At 46.5% G+C, this 19178-nt stretch overlaps 1 protein-coding gene across 1 annotated transcript; it reads left to right on the top strand.

The window, feature by feature from the left end:
• Positions 1–11472: 11472 nt before the first annotated feature.
• Positions 11473–15719, top strand: INSL3 (insulin like 3). The gene is made up of 2 exons (XM_075611255.1): positions 11473–11745; positions 14252–15719. The coding sequence occupies exons 1-2, from the start codon at positions 11550–11552 to the stop codon at positions 14512–14514; spliced, it is 459 nt and encodes a 152-aa protein (XP_075467370.1). The 5' UTR covers positions 11473–11549; the 3' UTR covers positions 14515–15719.
• The last annotated feature ends 3459 nt before the right edge of the window (positions 15720–19178 follow it).

The raw sequence follows: 19178 nt of genomic DNA, 5'->3' as shown, positions 1-19178 counted from the left end.
GATAGTATAGCACAGTTCTGATAACAGCACAGCATTGATAGTATAGCACAGTACTGATAGTATAGCACAGTACTGATAACATAGCACAGTACTGATAACATAGCACAGTACTGATAACATAGCACAGTACTGATAACATAGCACAGTACTGATAACATAGAGTAGTTACGAATGAGCCAGTGCTGTGATATCAGATGGTCCATTGATATGGAACAGGGTCCTTCAAAATGCAGGGTCACCCCGAGCTGCAGCTTCATTGGACAATAACCACGTCCAAGCAGAAATCTAAAACCAGAGAAAGAGAAGCGCAGGCTCCCATAGCGTGATCACATTTTTATTATACGAACAAAAGATCCGTCAGGGTGCTAGCACAATGCACCTAAAGACAGATTGCAATCAAGCTTCACCAAAAGGTGAACACAAACAATTGAATTGGAGCTTATCTAACGCCATAATACGTATGGAATGTGCCTTTACAGGGTATGGCTAGAACCAACAATTAACGGATTAAAACAAAAACAAAAGAAAAGACAGCGCAAAACCTCATGGTGTAGTATTTAAAAATATATTATGTCATAGCAGGTGAGTATCTCACGTACATCAATTTAGATTTTTAAAGCATGGGAGCGGGGTTCCTATCTGAATACTAGGCTTCATCTCATGGGTTAAAGAAACCTTTACATGCCTACTTACCTCTCACGTTTGTGAGTATTCTGAACATTTAACCGTGCCATTTAACACACCGAATTCACACAATACTGCACCATAAGTTTGTTGTCTTCTTTTGTATTCCACATGATTTGCGCTTCTTGATGATTTCTACCCTTCACATGCTGGGTACACGCTGCAACATTTCTGCAGACAGACTAATCGGATTAACAGCGGGGGTCCCTGGCAGTCCCATTCAAACTGAATGGGACTGCCAGGGACCCCTGCTGTGTTAATCTGACGGGCCATTAGTCTCTGCAGAAATGTCACTGAAATGTTGCAGCATGCACCCAGCATGTACCCAGCATGTACCCAGCATGTACCCAGCATGTACCCAGCATGTACCTGGGTCTTGTTGGTGATAGCCCCAGATTTTCCAAGGCAAGTTTTAGAATACTCGTCGGCGCACCTGTAGATGAGCGGATTGATTACTTTTATATGTCTTGTCCCTGAAGATGTTTTGACTTTATTATATTATCCCTGCTACAAGCAGCACCATGTGTGTATATTAAAGTGATATGCCTCTTTTCTGAGAGCATCGGACAGTCCTTCGTTAATCTCCATTTCACGTCAAGGCACTAAAATATGTGACCATTCTGCGTCCCGACACACCTTTCCTTCCGGGACAAGACAATGAAAAAAGCGGCAATCCCGTATATATATATATACGGGAAGTCTGGTAACCCTACAGTAGAACATCTAAGGCTAAGGCCCCGCTGCGTGCGCCCGCACGGCCGCCCTGCTTGACGGCCGCGCGCAATTCACTGCACCTCGATCTGCGGTCTGCAGTGAAATTTTTCCGGTGCGGGGGGGCGTGGCCAAAATGGGTGAGGGGGCGGGACCATCACACAGACACAAACACAGCGCAGCACTGCAGACAGCCCCACAGCCCCACACACTCAGACACACACACACTCAGACACACACACATTCAGATACACAAATACACACGGGGGAAATCGGAACGGGGGGGTGAATCGGAGCAAGGGGGGAAATCGGAACGGGGGGGAAATCGGAGCAGGGGGGGAATCGGAGCAGGGGGGGAATCGGAGCAGGGGGGGGAATCGGAGCAGGGGGGGAATCGGAGCAGGGGGGGGAATCGGAGCAGGGGGGGAATCGGAGCAGGGGGGGGAATCGGAGCAGGGCGGGGAATCGGAGCAGGGCGGGGAATCGGAGCAGGGCGGGGAATCGGAGCAGGGCGGGGAATCGGAACAGGGCGGGGAATCGGAGCAGGGCGGGGAATCGGAGCAGGGCGGGGAATCGGAACAGGGCGGGGAATCGGAGCAGGGCGGGGAATCGGATCCGTGGGGGGGGAAGTGGATCGGAATGGCTGCTGGGATCCAATCCGTGATTGGTTCCCTTGCGTGCCACGTGACGCGGCACTCGCCGAAACCACAAGCTCCTTGTAGCTCCGGCTGGCTGACGCGTCACAGCACGCAGTCAGCCACGCCGGAAGGAGACAGCGGGGACCTCGAGACCGGCGGTAAGGGACTGGCGGCGCACGCGGCCGCGCGCGCCGCCGGACGCAGTGGGACCTAAGCCTTATATTGGCCAGTAGCTTCTCCCAGGCCAGTTGGGAGAGAGTTGCAGAGATATTAGGAGTGCACAGACAAAGGCAGAGATGGTGCTTGAATTTGCTTCTAAATATTTAAATGTCAACCCCAGCACCCTGAGAGTGATACATTTCTAATTATTATACCATCTCTGGACGTCGAAGATTTTAGTGTCAGTAAAAATGAAAGAAATTCCAGAGGAAACAAAGATGATTGCTACTCAGTTCAGATAGCAAGAAGAGAGAAAAGTAGAACAGAGCAGAAACAGTGGGACAACTATGGAAACCTGTGAATTTTTAAAAAGATTATTGAATTTGTGTATTTTTCTCCTTTTATATATGTAATATGATTTTTAAAATATATATATTTGATATGTATTGTAAACAAATCATGAATATCTGGCACTCCTGTAGTGATATAATGACCTGGTGTTTTTTCTTTGATATGTATTGTACAAATGTTTTCTTATTGTATAAAGGTGTTGCCAGTTTTGTAACAATACGATTGCAGGGCAGGATGGAGGTGCGTTCAGAACTGTATGTGTGGGGTCAGTACAGGAATAGCAGAGAGGATGCAGGGCAGGATGGAGGTGCGTTCAGAACTGTATGTGTGAGGTCAGTACAGGAATAGCAGAGAGGATGCAGGGCAGGATGGAGGTGCGTTCAGAACTGTATGTGTGAGATCAGTACAGGAATAGCAGAGAGGATGCAGGGCAGGATGGAGGTGCGTTCAGAACTGTATGTGTGAGATCAGTACAGGAATAGCAGAGAGGATGCAGGGCAGGATGGAGGTGCGTTCAGAACTGTATGTGTGGGGTCAGTACAGGAATAGCAGAGAGGATGCAGGGCAGGATGGAGGTGCGTTCAGAACTGTATGTGTGGGGTCAGTACAGGAATAGCAGAGAGGATGCAGGGCAGGATGGAGGTGCGTTCAGAACTGTATGTGTGAGGTCAGTACAGGAATAGCAGAGAGGATACAGGACAGGATGGAGGTGCATTCAGAACTGTAGGTGTGAGGTCAGTACAGGAATAGCAGAGAGGATGCAGGGCAGGATGGAGGTGCGTTCAGACCTGTATGTGTGAGGTCAGTACAGGAATAGCAGAGAGGATGCAGGGCAGGATGGAGGTGCGTTCAGAACTGTATGTGTGAGGTCAGTACAGGAATAGCAGAGAGGATGCAGGACAGGATGGAGGTGCGTTCAGAACTGTATGTGTGGGGTCAGTACAGGAATAGCAGAGGGGATGCAGGGCAGGATGGAGGTGCGTTCAGAACTGTAGGTGTGAGGTCAGTACAGGAATAGCAGAGCGGATGCAGGACAGGATGGAGGTGCGTTCAGAACTGTATGTGTGAGGTCAGTACAGGAATAGCAGAGAGGATGCAGGACAGGATGGAGGTGCGTTCAGAACTGTATGTGTGGGGTTGTTGTACAGGAATAGCAGAGAGGATGCAGGACAGGATGGAGGTGCGTTCAGACCTGTATGTGTGGGGTCAGTACAGGAATAGCAGAGAGGATGCAGGGCAGGATGGAGGTGCGTTCAGAACTGTATGTGTGAGGTCAGTACAGGAATAGCAGAGAGGATGCAGGGCAGGATGGAGGTGCATTCAGAACTGTAGGTGTGAGGTCAGTACAGGAATAGCAGAGAGGATGCAGGGCAGGATGGAGGTGCGTTCAGAACTGTATGTGTGAGGTCAGTACAGGAATAGCAGAGAGGATGCAGGGCAGGATGGAGGTGCGTTCAGAACTGTATGTGTGAGGTCAGTACAGGAATAGCAGAGAGGATGCAGGACAGGGTGGAGGTGCGTTCAGAACTGTATGTGTGAGGTCAGTACAGGAATAGCAGAGAGGATGCAGGACAGGATGAAGGTGCGTTCAGAACTGTACGTGTGAGGTCAGTACAGGAATAGCAGAGAGGATGCAGGACAGGATGGAGGTGCGTTCAGAACTGTACGTGTGAGGTCAGTACAGGAATAGCAGAGAGGATGCAGGACAGGATGGAGGTGCGTTCAGAACTGTATGTGTGAGGTCAGTACAGGAATAGCAGAGAGGATGCAGGACAGGATGGAGGTGCGTTCAGAATTGTACGTGTGGGGTCAGTACAGGAATAGCAGAGAGTATGCAGGACAGGATGGAGGTGCGTTCAGAACTGTACGTGTGAGGTCAGTACAGGAATAGCAGAGAGGATACAGGGCAGGATGGAGGTGCGTTCAGAACTGTATGTGTGAGGTCAGTACAGGAATAGCAGAGAGGATGCAGGACAGGATGGAGGTGCGTTCAGAACTGTATGTGTGAGGTCAGTACAGGAATAGCAGAGAGGATGCAGGACAGGATGGAGGTGCGTTCAGAACTGTATGTGTGAGGTCAGTACAGGAATAGCAGAGAGGATGCAGGGCAGGATGGAGGTGCGTTCAGAACTGTAGGTGTGAGGTCAGTACAGGAATAGCAGAGAGGATGCAGGGCAGGATGGAGGTGCGTTCAGAACTGTATGTGTGAGGTCAGTACAGGAATAGCAGAGAGGATACAGGACAGGATGGAGGTGCGTTGAGAACTGTATGTGTGGGGTCAGTACAGGAATAGCAGAGAGGATACAGGGCAGGATGGAGGTGCGTTCAGAACTGTATGTGTGGGGTCAGTACAGGAATAGTAGAGAGGATACAGGGCAGGATGGAGGTGCGTTCAGAACTATATGTGTGGGGTCAGTACAGGAATAGCAGAGAGGATGCAGGACAGGATGGAGGTGCGTTCAGAACTGTATGTGTGAGGTCAGTACAGGAATAGCAGAGAGGATGCAGGGCAGGATGGAGGTGCGTTCAGAACTGTAGGTGTGAGGTCAGTACAGGAATAGCAGAGAGGATGCAGGGCAGGATGGAGGTGCGTTCAGAACTGTATGTGTGAGGTCAGTACAGGAATAGCAGAGAGGATACAGGACAGGATGGAGGTGCGTTGAGAACTGTATGTGTGGGGTCAGTACAGGAATAGCAGAGAGGATACAGGGCAGGATGGAGGTGCGTTCAGAACTGTATGTGTGGGGTCAGTACAGGAATAGTAGAGAGGATACAGGGCAGGATGGAGGTGCGTTCAGAACTATATGTGTGGGGTCAGTACAGGAATAGCAGAGAGGATGCAGGACAGGATGGAGGTGCAGTGACAGGCCCGGTGGCTGCGGAGTGCCCAGCGGCCTGACAAATTAGTTGCCGTCAGGCCCCGGCTCTCCACCAGCTGCAGGCCTCTTCCTGACTCAGTCCCATGCCAAGCCTCCGACGCTGGCGCACGACGGGCCTCTCTGACATCAGCGTGCCGGAAGTAAGCTTGGCACATCTTCCGGCACGCGCCGGCATGAGAGGGAGGCCTGGCATGCGCTGAAGTCGGAAGCTCTGCGTGGGACAGTGTGAGAGCAGTAGAGCACACGTGGAGTCTGAGCAGAGAGGGAAGCAGGAAACAGCAGCTCACACACCTGAGAGGGTGCGTGTAATCAGTGAGACTTCCCTATCAGAGAACGGCCTGTGTGCTGCAAATACTGGGGAGCCTGCTGACAGTACTAGGAGAGCATAACATGTGCACAGCGGGAGGGAGGGAGTAGGGAGAGGAGCCGCAGCTGTTTCCTGTACCGCTTATTCCCGTAATGAGTTTGGGAATAGATCTCCACAGTCATGTGAGGCCCCTGACCAGAAAGAGGAGAGTTCTGGTATGGATATATCCTCTGAGCAGGAGGGGGAGCAGGAGCCAACAGGGGCAGGATAGGAACAGGAGCAGACAGGGGCAGGATAGGAACAGGAGCCGACAGGGGCAGGATAGGAACAGGAGCCGACAGGGGCAGGATAGGAACAGGAGCCGACAGGGGCAGGCTAGGAACAGGAGCCGACAGGGGCAGGATGGGAATAGGAGCCGACAGGGGCAGGATAGGAACAGCAGCCGACAAGGGCAGGATGGGAATAGGAGCCGACATGGGGCAGGATAGGAACAGGAGCCGACAGGGGCAGGATAGGAACAGGAGCCGACAGGGGCAGGATGGGAACAGGAGCCGACATGGGGCAGGATAGGAACAGGAGCCGACAGGGGCAGGATGGGAACAGGAGCCGACAGGGGCAGGATGGGAACAGGAGCCGACAGGGGCAGGATGGGAACAGGAGCCGACAGGGGCAGGATGGGAAAATGTAGCTTCACCAAGGACAAAGGCCTACAGCAAAGGCCACATTAGATTGTTACAGCTGTCGGGGATCCCCACCTCAAATACTTTTGATGCACTAACCTGGGGGGGACATTATGGATAATATGGAGGCGGGAGAAACACCAGAAGCCCCCAAAAATGAGGGGGAGGAGGAGGGAATAGCAGATACTGTGAGAAAGATGTGTCTGCCTACTGACCCCTTGAAGCCTATAAAGGTGGCACTGTGAATGTTAACAGCATTAAGTCAGCAATCTCCCGTGATATCGCAGAGCAGGAAAATGTGAAGATTTGAAAAATGTGTGTATTTTTGTTCCTTGTATCATATGTAATATTTGATGTTTTTGTATTGTACACATGTTCCCTGTATTATAACAAATAAAACTGCAGGGCAAGATGGAGGTGCGGTGTGTGTTGAGGGGAGCACAGGAATAGCAGAACAGCTGTATAGCAGGATAAGGTGCAGTGTCCACACAGCATTCATGCCATCGCGCTGACCAATTCATGGCCTTCCATCCTCTGTGTGCTGATGATGTCATGGATGACTTCACGCCCTTCGCCTCCTCCAGAGCGTACTATGTGTGAGGAGCACAGGGCAGGGACCCTGACCTGCCAGCTGGGAGAAAGTAGAGCAACCGCAGACCAGAGAGAGATGAGCCCTGTGTGACACGAGAGGAGTGTGTACACCTGATACTGTGCGACACGAGAGGAGTGTGTACACCTGATACTGTGTGACACGAGAGGAGTGTGTACACCTGATAATGTGCGACACGAGAGGAGTGTGTACACCTGATACTGTGTGACACGAGAGGAGTGTGTACACCTGATACTGTGTAACATGAGAGGAGTGTGTACACCTGATACTGTGTGACACGACTGAAGTGTGTATACCTTATACTGTGTAACGCAAGAGCAGTGTGTACATCTGATACTGTGCGACATGAGAGGAGTGTGTACACCTGATAATGTGTAACATGAGAGGAGTGTGCACATGATACTGTGTAACGCAAGAGGAGTGTGTACACCTGATAATGTGTAACACGAGAGGAGTGTGTACACCTGATACTGTGCGACACAAGAGGAGTGTGTACACCTGATACTGTGTGACACAAGAGGAGTGTGTACACCTGATAATGTGTAACATGAGAGGAGTGTGTACACCTGATACTGTGTGACACGAGTGAAGTGTGTATACATGTTACTGTGTAACGCAAGAGAAGTGTGTACACCTGATACTGTGTGACATGAGAGGAGTGTGTACACCTGATACTGTGCGACACGAGAGGAGTGTGTACACCTGATAATGTGTAACATGAGAGGAGTGTGTACACCTGATGTGTGGCACGAGAGGAGTGTGTACACCTGATAATGTGTAACATGAGAGGAGTGTCTGCACATGATACTGTGTAACACGAGAGGAGTGTGTGTACCTGAACTGTGTGGCATGGGAGCAGTGTGTACACATACTGTGTGACACGAGAGGAGTGTGAACCTGATAATGTGTAACATTAGAGGAGTGTGTATACCTGATACTGTGTGACACGAGAGGAGTGTGAACCTGATAATGTGTAACATGAGAGGAGTGTGTACACCTGATACTGTGTGACACGAGAGGAGTGTGAACCTGATAATGTGTAACATTAGAGGAGTGTGTGCACCTGATACTGTGTGACACGAGAGGAGTGTGTATAACTGCTACTGTGTAACGCAAAAGGAGTGTGTATACATGATACTATGTTACGCAAGAGGAGTGTGTACATCTGATACTGTGTAACACGAGGAGTGTGTATACCTGATACTGTGTAACGCAAGAGGAGCGTGTACACCTGAAAATGTGTAACATGAGAGCAGTGTGTACACCTTATACTGTGTGACACGAGAGCAGTGTGTACACCTGATACTGTGTAACATAAGAGGAGTGTGTATACCTGATACTGTGTAACCTCTTTTAATCTATTTGCTGCCAGAGGGCCTGCAATGCATCACTCTGCGTGTTATTATATCGCTCTGCATGTTATTATATTGCTCTGCATGTTATCATATCGCTCTGCATGTTATCATATTGCATGTTATTATATTGCTCTGCATGTTATCATATCGCTCTGCATGTTATCATATCGCTCTGCATGTTATTATATCGCTCTGCATGTTATTATATCGCTCTGCATGTTATCATACCGCTCTACGTGTTATTATACCGCTCTGCATGTTATCATATCGCTCTGCATGTTATTATATCGCTCTGCATGTTATTATATCGTTCTGCGTGTTATCATATCGCTCTGCGTGTTATTATATCGCTCTGCGTGTTATTATATCGCTCTGCGTGTTATTATATCGCTCTGCGTGTTATTATATCGCTCTGCGTGTTATTATATCGCTCTGCGTGTTATTATATCACTCTGCATGTTATTATATCACTCTGCATGTTATTATATCGCTCTGCATGTTATCATATCGCTCTGCATGTTATTAAACCGCTCTGCATGTTATTATATCTCTCTGCATGTTATTATATCTCCCTGCGTGTTATTATATCTCTGCGTGTTATTATATCTCTCTGCGTGTTATTATATCACTCTGCGTGTTATTATATCTCTCTGCGTGTTATTATATCACTCTGCATGTTATTATATCGCTCTGCATGTTATTATATCTCTCTGCATGTTATTATATCTCTCTGCATGTTATTATATCTCTCTGCATGTTATTATATCTCTCTGCATGTTATTATATCGCTCTGCATATTATTATATCGCTCTGCATGTTATACTGCTCTGCATGTTATTATATCGCTCTGCATGTTATTATATCGCTCTGCATGTTATTATATCGCTCTGCGTATTATTATATCGCTCTGTGTGTTATTATATCACTCTGCGTGTTATTATATCGCACTGCATGTTATTATATCGCTCTGTGTGTTATTGTATCACTCTGCGTGTTATTATATCGCTCTGCGTGTTATTACATCTGTCTGGCATGTTAGTATATCTTTAAAAAGGTGCTAAATAGCGCTCTAACAAACCCAAAAAAATATCAAATAAGCACTTAATGTGTAAATACGTGAATGTGATATGAAAACAATTATAAATATTCGTGCCTAAATAATAAAGTGCACTAAAATATTGTGAATAAGAGACTCAAAAACACACTGCAACCCTTGAATAAAGACTGTTCCACTTGTCTTGTATCAGCTATTTCTCCAAAAGATAAGGGGAGCGTGTTTTGAGTCATAAAAAATAGAAAAAACATCACATAGTACAGTAATGTTAAAATCAGTGATTCTATGTGCAAAAGCTCAAAAATGACTACTCATGAAAGTAGCCAAAATCAAGCGGCCATCCAACTTTAGGGGTGGATGTGCCCTGTGAAAATGCAGCAGCCACCAGCGACTGTTAGTATATCTCTCTTCATGTTATTATATCACAAATGCGTATTATTATAGCGTTCTGTGATACAGAAAGCCTGAGGAAGCTGGACTAGCGAAACGCGTTGCTCTAATTCGGCAATACTTTTTTCCCCCGGAGACCACCATAGCGAAGGTGTGTTCCAATGACTGCTGCCCGGGCGCGGTATGCATAGAGCGCCCTGATGTAACTAGCCCCATAGACTTTGCTGCACCCAACGGGAGGTTTTAGATGTAAGTGTGTACTACTGTTTGTATCTTAATACATTTCAAGTGGTTTACTTCCACTCTCTGCATCTCACTGGTAATCGGGGAGAGTATTCAAGAAAGAAAGAAAGAGCCGCACGGAGGATAAGCAGAGACCTCACGATCCAGAAAGAACAGGAAAAGAACCCTTTGATGATCCAGCACTCACACAAGGCCGTGTGAGTACTTATGTTTTGTATCAATTTTATATCATTTTTCACTAACCCGTCCCTGTGTAGATTACACCACAAGTAGTGCATTGACTGCGGTTCGGTTTTAACCCTTGTGCATCATTGAGGTGTTAGGTAAGTCTGGTTACACTGGTAACCAGTCTGCCTTTTGATTGTATGGAATTTTACTTTGCATACCTTTATGGGTTCGCGCTCCCCTTGTTTTCTGTCTTTAATACTTCCATCGGGGAACAAGGAAAGGTTCCCCAGAGGGTTTCTGAGCTGCGGACAGTGGACTCCGAAGGCGCATACCAGTATTGCGGTATACACAGGGGCCCTCTAGCACGGTAATTTAAGTGTTTTATTATTATCATTTGTTTCATTTTTTCATTTAATCAAATCAGAGAGAGCGCCCTCGTATTCTTTGTCATAATATACTCTGTGTGTTATTTCACTGTATATATTATATCTCTCTGCATGTTATTATATTGCTTTGCATTGTATCATATCACTGTGCATATTATTATATCTCTGTGTTTTTATATCGCTCTGCGTATTATTACATTGCTCTGTGTGTTATTTCGCTCTGCGTGTTATTATATTGCTCTGCATATTAATATATCACTCTGAATATTAATCTATTGCTCTGTATTTTATATTGTTTAATATATCACTCTGTGGGTTCTTATAGTGTTCTACATGTTATTATATTTCGCTCTGTGTATCATATCACTCTGCATGTTAATATATTCCTCTGCATGTTATTATACTCTGTACTTGTTATTATGTCACTCTACATGTTAATATATATCGCTCTGTGTTAATATATCGCTCTGCAATTTATTATATTGCTCTACGTTATTATATTGCTGCTCTGCATGCTATTGTACACCATTTCTCACTGTCTAAAATATACAAGGCATCACAGGATGTGTATTAGAAAAGCATTGCATTATTCCTGAAGAAAACACAGCAAAGGTTCTCCTGACCCACTGAGCTTGCAATCTAATTTGAAGAGCAGATAAAGGGGGTTATGGGGGAGGCTGACTGGTTTAAGGCCCACCCTCCCTATGTTCTTGAAGCCATTAGCTCCAAGGCTGCCTTGTAGGCTCTGTCCGTTCCTTCCCTCCCTCCCAAGGTTATTTCTCAAAGTGACTTCCCCCTCTTGGACCTTGGGCTGCTAATGTCCGGCTCTCATTTGTCCCATATAAAACCAGTGGGGAGCCTCATCCCTGACCCAAACCTGCTCAGGCGTTCACCCACAGAACGCCTCATCCTGCTTTCGCACACACCCCAAACCATGGCTCTCCATCCTTGTGCCCTTGCCCTCATGCTTGCCCTACTGCTGCCACCGTGCTGCCAGGGGGGGGACGGCCCGGCGCTCGGGACGAAGCTGTGCGGGAGGGAATTTATCCGGACTGTTGTGATATCTTGCGGGGGATCCCGATGGAAGAGATATTCCCCGGAGCCTGGACTGGAGACGGTTAACCCTTACCGTAAGTAACTTCGCACTGCTTAACACTCCATTTGGTGTTAGCTTCACTTAACCCTTTCAACTGAGCCCCCTGTGCTGAAGCAGGGACAGCCTGAAAACCTGACCAGTTGGTAGCTCTTGGGAACTGGAGTTGGCCATTCCTGCTGTAGTATATACTGTATGTACCAGACCCTTCAACATTTAGCACATAGAAACTTAAGTTGCTACAGTATGTAAATGTGGGATAGAGGAGCTTCCAGACAAGTGACCCCTCAGAAGGAGACACAATAACACGTATACGTTAATGTATGTGAAGATCATATTACCAATAACATATACATATTTATAGATTTATTTGTATGTACTCATATACACACATAATAGAAAGAGGTATTAAATCCACCCTAACCAGCTGATTGTTAGCAGATAAGTCATCAATCTCTCAGCTGCTTTAATTAGCTGAAACTCCAGGCACTGCCAGATAAAGGTACGATACTGTAGATGTAGCTGAATGTAATAGGTACAGGACATAACAGGTACAGTGCCAGCTAAACAAGAAGAACTGAATGCCATAGGTACAGGATTGTACCTGCTAAGTAGCAGCATCATGATGTCACGTGACGGCGCGTCGTCATGGCAACGCGTCACCATGTGACATCGCATCACATGACGGCGCAACGTCGATGGAGGTGGGCTGCTCTCGAGGCCCCGTGCTCTCCCCCGGCAATCAGTTCCATTGCTGTGGGGAAGAGCGCGGGGCCTCTGTAACGGCAAGAAAATATATCAAATTCTTGGGGGGTGCAAATGCACCCTTCCATCCCCGTTCCCCCTCTCCTGGTCACGCTACCGGCAAGAGAACACTAGGTCCGTTGCTGCCCTCTGATCTCTGCCTCTTCTTATGCCAAGTTTCGTGTGTCACGTAAGAGAATTAACATTGGCCTCCCCGCACAAGACATCCAGTTACGCAACACTAACAAAGATATTGCAGCTTCAAGGCAGAGCTGTTTGAGAAAAGCACCCAGTGCTAACGTATACAAGGGATTGGCCAAGGTTTGAGTAAACAATACAGTTGTGCAATGTGGCACGGTATAAGGGAATAGTATCATCATTTATTTTTAAGTAAATACACGCCTCCACTTAACGAGGGGAACGCAATACTGTACACGTATAAAAGTATAACGTGTGTATCTGTGTGTGCATGAGGAAAGTTGTGTGTATATATATTTAGAATTGTATATATGTGTTTAGACTGCGTGTCAGTGCTAATCTGTGTGTACAGTAGTGTATGAATGTGTGTGCACTTTGTGTACCAGTGTGTGTGTGTTCTATGTGGGTGTGAATGCGTGTCTATCAGCGTCAATTTGTGTGCACTGTGTGTGTATCAGCGTGTTAATGTGTGTGCTCCGTAGCAATGTGTTAATGTGTGCATTCTTGTTAATTTGTGTGCAGTGTATCAGCGTGTTATGGTGTTTGTGTATTACTGTTAATCTGTGTGCACTGTGTTTCAGTGTGTTAATGTGTGTGTGTGCTGTGTGTAGCCATGTGTTAATGAAATGTTTGTTATTTTTTTTTATAAAATGTGTTACAGAGTTATGATGACAATACATGGTTACATTAAAATAAATGAACAGTGTTGTGAATCAGTTTACATTTGTTTGCACTGTGTGTGTATCAGTATGTTAGTGTGCAGTGTGTGTGCATCAATGTGTCTGAATGTGTGTATGTATGTGTGTTACAGAGCTGCAATTTAGCTTCTCACAGATCTCACTGATCAAAAAAAAACCTTGGTCCTTAGAGGTGACTCTACTGGTCTTATTTAAGTGTTAACCCCATAGAGTAAAAGTGAATTAAGGACAGTGACATGTTTAAATTATTAAATGTAGCTGATTGGAAATAAATGAACAATTATAGATATTTACAATTCTTTTTAAAACTTGTAACATTTTTATAGTCCACAAAAGCTTCTCCAGGTTTTTTTTTTTAACTCTGTACCTAATGCCTTTATATCACAAGTGTGTTTGTCTTAGTTTCATTCATTGTGTTATGATGCTGTCATTAGTCAAACAGATAAACACAAGCAGCTGATATGCTGAAATCCAGTTGAGCAGGAAACTAGGGAAACGGGAACGGGATGAACATTAATGAGGGAAACAGGTATTTTAAGGAGGATTAACCCTTTCTGAGGAGCTGATTAAAAGAGCAGCAAGGTAGCTGACCAGAAGGGCTTACAATCTAAATACAGATACAGGCATGCAAGACGGCATTAAGATGAAGAAATAATACACAGCGGGGATAAGAGGAAGGAGTAGGAGGAAGAGATTTCCTGAAACACAGAGCTGACAATCTAATAAGGATATAATAGACAAGAAAGCACCGGTAATAAAATGTAACTGTATAGAGAAGGGAATCACTGTGCCACAGAGCTGACAATCTAAATGCAGAAGAATACATATATAATACACAGCAGGGATGAGGGAAGCAGGGGTTTGCTGCCCCGCAGAGCTGACACTCTAATTCTCCTGTTGTAGGTGATCTCCTTGAGTGGCTGAACAAGGATTTCATGGAGGATCCTGAGCATCTGAACTCTGTGAGCGAAGATCAGAGCATGCTGGGTCTGTCCTTCCCAGCACTGCCGGACCCTTCAATGGAGCAGATAGGGGGCGCCCTATTCAACCAACTGGGGGGCGAAGAGCAGCAGGGCGACGCCTTGCGGATGAGACGCAGCACAGGGCCTGCGGGATCCTGCTGTAAGAACGGCTGCACCAAAAGTGAGATCATGAAGTTCTGCTAGAGACGGCCGTGCCGTGCCCTATAGTGACACCGAGTAACTGCGCACCACCGGCACTCCCCCTCTCCTACAAAAAGCACCTCCGCTAGCAAGAAGAAGCCTCCAGCACACGGGACCCTTGGCAGTTCTGCAATATTGATTTAGTGGGGACACCCTATAGACCAGGACATGCAGTGCTAAAAAGCCCTATAGTGCTAGAGGCCAGCAGCACATTAACTCCGTCGCTGCCACAAAGGACAGCAATGCATTATTGTCTACTCTGGCAGTCAACGGGTTAAGACAATGGTACCTTTTATTCTCTGTGTGCTTTGTATGATTTTATCAATCTATCGATCTACTTAACTTCTATTTATTCTTACTCCCCCCCTCCTCTCCCTCTTTTCTCTTACTCCCCCCCTCCTCTCCCTCTTTTCTCTTACTCCCCCCCTCCTCTCCCTCTTTTCTCTTACTCCCCCCCTCCTCTCCCTCTTTTCTCTTACTCCCCCCCTCCTCTCCCTCTTTTCTCTTACTCCCCCCCTCTCCCTCTTTTCTCTTACTCCCATCTTACTTCTCCCTCCTTTCTTACTTCTCCCTCCTACTTCTCTCCCTCTTTTCTCTTAACTCCCCTCTCCCTCTTTTCTTACTTCCCCCCCCTCCCCCTCTTTTCTTACTTCCCCCCCCTCCCCCTCTTTTCTTACTTCCCCCCCCTCCCCCTCTTTTCTTACTTCCCCCCCCTCCCCCTCTTTTCTTACTCCCCCCTCCTCTCCCTCTTTTCTTACTCCCCCCTCCTCTCCCTCTTTTCTTACTCCCCCCTCCCCTCCCTCTTTTCTTACTCCCCCCTCCTCTCCCTCTTTTCTTCTCCCTCCTACGTATCTCCCTCCTTTTTTTCTTCCTTCTCTCTCTTCCCCCTGCTTTTCCTTCCTACCTTTCTCCCTGCCTCTCACATTGTTTCACTCCCCATCACCATCTCCCAGGACAAACTGGACCCCGTTAGCCACACTGCCCCTGGCACAAACACACAAGACATTCACCATATGGCATTGTACGTCTGCAGCATATTTTATTCTTCCAGTAATAAAATCAGAGCACACAAGCAAATAATAATTCTACCCGGGAACAAACCTCATCAATTCCAAACGCCGCAGAGGGGGTACGCCTCCATGAATCACAGAAAAGGTTGCTTACGCTCTGTTTTTAGATCAAATACATTATTTTTGGGCACGTTATAAGGTGATGTGTGTCTTTTTTTGTGTGTGGGGGGAGCGGGAGTTGGGAAGGGATTGGAATTCTGGAGAAATCTTAGAAAACCCAAATGACTCAGGCAACCTAACCCCGCAAACTTCAGAAATGCATTGCAGGCCCCATCTGACAGAGAAGGGGTTAAAAATAGTAAGCTACCAACACAACAGTTGAGACAAGACAGATCAATATCTAACAATATATATATATATATATATATATATATATATATATATATATATATATAAAATCAAAAAATAAATAGATGATACCGTTCTGTGGCTAACGAAATGCTTTTATTTGTGCGAGCTTTCGAGATACACTGATCTCTTCTTCCGGCGATGTTACAATGAATGAAGCCAGGATTACTTAAAAACAGTGTCTCTTGGAATGTTATCTGTGTTTTTAAGTAATCCTTGCTTCATTCATTGTAACATCGCCGGAAGAAGAGATCAGTGTATCTCGAAAGCTCGCACAAATAAAAGCATTTCGTTAGCCACAGAACGGTATCATCTATTTATTTTTTGATTATTGAAGCTCGGCTAACACGGTACTGATACCTCTACACATATATATATATATATATATATATATATATATATATATATAAATAAATGTAGCAAATAAACAGATCTCTTGTGAGCACATTCACATGTCTTAGACAGGTCTGCAACCCCGCCTTTCCCCATTATCACCTAGCATACAGTGCTTCCACTGCAGCAAGGGATTCTGGGAAATGCAATGCAAATGAGCACACAATGTGTCACCTTTTGCCTGAAATCCATTGTTACATGGAACCCTTATAAGCTAATACTCGCTGTTAACACAGCTTTTAAGCACAACATGGGAATCAGATGCTAAGCCAGAGAAACCATTTATAGACATTGTTCAACCTTAATGGGTATCATCAGTGTGAGTGAGGTTGGTTATACTTGCTTTGCAATTTTCAAGGCAGTAGGATTTACCATATGCATTTTAAGTTAAGGTGGGTGAAAAAGGTGACACGAAACCTCACACTGATGAGAGCTATTAAGGTTGAAAAATGTCTGTGAGTGGTTTCTCTGGCTTTGCATGTGATTCCCAACAGTATTAACAGCTATAAGGGTTCCATGTAAAATGCATTTCAGGCAAAAGGTGACACGGTGTGCTCATTTGCATGCCATTTCCCAGAATCCCTTGCTGCAGTGGACGCACTGTATGCTAGGTGATAATGGTGAAAGGCAGGGTTGCAGACCTGCCTAAGACGTGTGAATAACAAGTGATCTTTTTATTGGCTATATGCTATATTGTGGAGGTTTCTTATCGCCTTTTTCACCCACCATAACTTAGTGTGTGAGTGCGTGTGCGCGTGCGCCCCCCCTAACCTCCGTCCCTCCTTACCTCTGTTGCGGGCGTGGGGAAGGCCAATGCGGCGTCTTGGGAGTTGCGGCGACCGAGCAGGAGAGAGCTCCGGTGTCGGGGAGCTCCGCGGCGGACGCCCTAGCTGGGTGCCACAATTGTTAAAGTGCCATGCATGCGGAGAAGACGTCCTGACAACCCGGAGGTGTGCAGGGAGCTGGCGCATGGGCAGTGCGACAAATCAGCGGTGGCCATGTTCTGTAATGCTCCGCAGGGGAACTATAAGCCCCATAGTGCTTAGGGGCAAGGAGGTCACATGGCAAGGCTTAACCAATAGGGTTGCAGCAAGCTACTGAGAATTGCTACATTTGGCGCGCTCAGAGCACGAGACTTCAGTTGGAGCCAAGACAGACAAGGGGAAGGTAGAGTCTGAGTGTCAGTGGCACTCAGACTAGGCCAGAGAACCCCCTTAGGTCCCAGATAGGCCCCACTCAAGGGAGTTTGTGGTTGCTTCAGGGATGGCCTCTAGATAGAGACGCTTCCCCATTTTACTGTTTAGTGTCAGGGACACAGTGAAGACGCCGCACGGTGTCTCGTGGCCTGTGGTTTGGGACCAGACCACCTACGTTCAGAGACTCTGTATAGTGATACCATCCCACGGGAGTTCACCCCACGTGGAGGCGTACGCCGTCGCTGACAACGTTGGATCAGACGGATCCTCATTGCTAAGTCAGCCGCACAGGGTGCTGGAGTAACTGGCAGGTACCTCAACAAAGTACACCAACAGCTCGCGGGGTAGCTCTACTCCACACACATTTGGGTGGGCTGGACATTGGGAAAGGACATCAGGGTATTGGTGCCAAGCCCCCAATGTACTTTGGGGATACTCATTGGTGGTACTGGGCTGGGTGTGGTATTGTACTGTGTGGTACGGGTTATTATATTATATGTGTGTGTTCAGTAAAAGCTGTTATTATATACGTGTGTTTGTTTATTAGAACTATTTGTTCCTGTGAGGGGCTCCTCCCACTACGCTGGCATCCCTCGCAGGTGGAGGCGCTGCACCGAGGTGATCAATATACCACCCCAGGCTCCCAGTGGCGGAGGCTTAGGCCTTCTGTGAGCCAACAGGTAACGGCAGCACCGGTAGTCTCTTTAGTCAGGGGGAAAGAGGGCTACATATATATGCCGGGATCGCCATTCAACCAACACTCCATGTTTTATATTACAATATGAGATTATATCACTTCAAACCACCTCCTAAGGCCTATTTATATATATATATAGCTACACTGTATCACAGGCCTTAGGAGGTGGTTTGAAGTGATATAATCTCATATTGTAATATAAAACATGGAGTGTTGGTTGAATGGCGCTCCCGGCTTTGTAAAACTAAGTCGGACCCGATATATGTAAAAAAAAGTCAAGGCTTCCAATGTAAGCAGTATATGACATGTGTGAGTCTATGAGTATCAGTGTGCAAAGATCTGTATATCATTGTAAGGCCACGCTTATAGTGCGTGCGATGGCGACGCATGACATCACCCATTGCCACCCGCGAAAGTTGTATTTCGCTTTGCAGCGACGTCGCAAGCGACCTGGCCATTGATTGGTTCAGAGGCTGTCACATTTGGCGAAAGCCTCTGAAAAATCAAATTTGACCGGTTTCCAAATTTCGCGCCACCACGTCGCGTCACGCTTACTATAAGCGCGCATGATGGCGGCAATACATTTGTTTTGCCGTGATGTCGCCGGCACTATAAGCGCAGCCCAGCAGTGTGTCAGAGTTTAGGCTGTAAATGGTATCTGTGTTTGTGTGTATATCAGTGTGTCTGTGCGTATCTGTGTGTATATCAGTATGTCTGTTTGTATATCAGTGTGCCTGTACGGTATGTGTGTTGTGAAAAGCGTAAATAAAAAACACAGTCTGAGGTTATTTTGAAACAGAATAACACGTGAATTTATTCAAGTCAAGTGCACAACGGAGACAGCTTCAAAACAAAAGCTCTCTAAACAATAAACATGGTATGCCATATATTTATACCCTAAATCCTAAAAAGTGTCCTCCCTCAATGGGGGCTTGCGCGTCACTAATATTACCTCATTTTGTA

The sequence above is a fragment of the Ascaphus truei genome, chromosome 8 (genome assembly GCF_040206685.1).
Source record: "Ascaphus truei isolate aAscTru1 chromosome 8, aAscTru1.hap1, whole genome shotgun sequence".
Lineage (NCBI taxonomy): Eukaryota > Metazoa > Chordata > Amphibia > Anura > Ascaphidae > Ascaphus > Ascaphus truei.
The sequence above is the reverse complement of the archived record's forward strand: the minus strand, read 5'-3'. Positions and strand labels throughout refer to the sequence as shown.

Excerpts from the sequence above, each read along its gene's own strand:
- INSL3 (XM_075611255.1), top strand. The coding sequence starts at position 11,550 with ATGGCTCTCCATCCTTGTGCCCTTGCCCTCATGCTTGCCCTACTGCTG. Across the intron at positions 11,746-14,251 it reads GGAGACGGTTAACCCTTACC|GTGATCTCCTTGAGTGGCTG; the intron begins GTAAGTAACTTC and ends CTCCTGTTGTAG.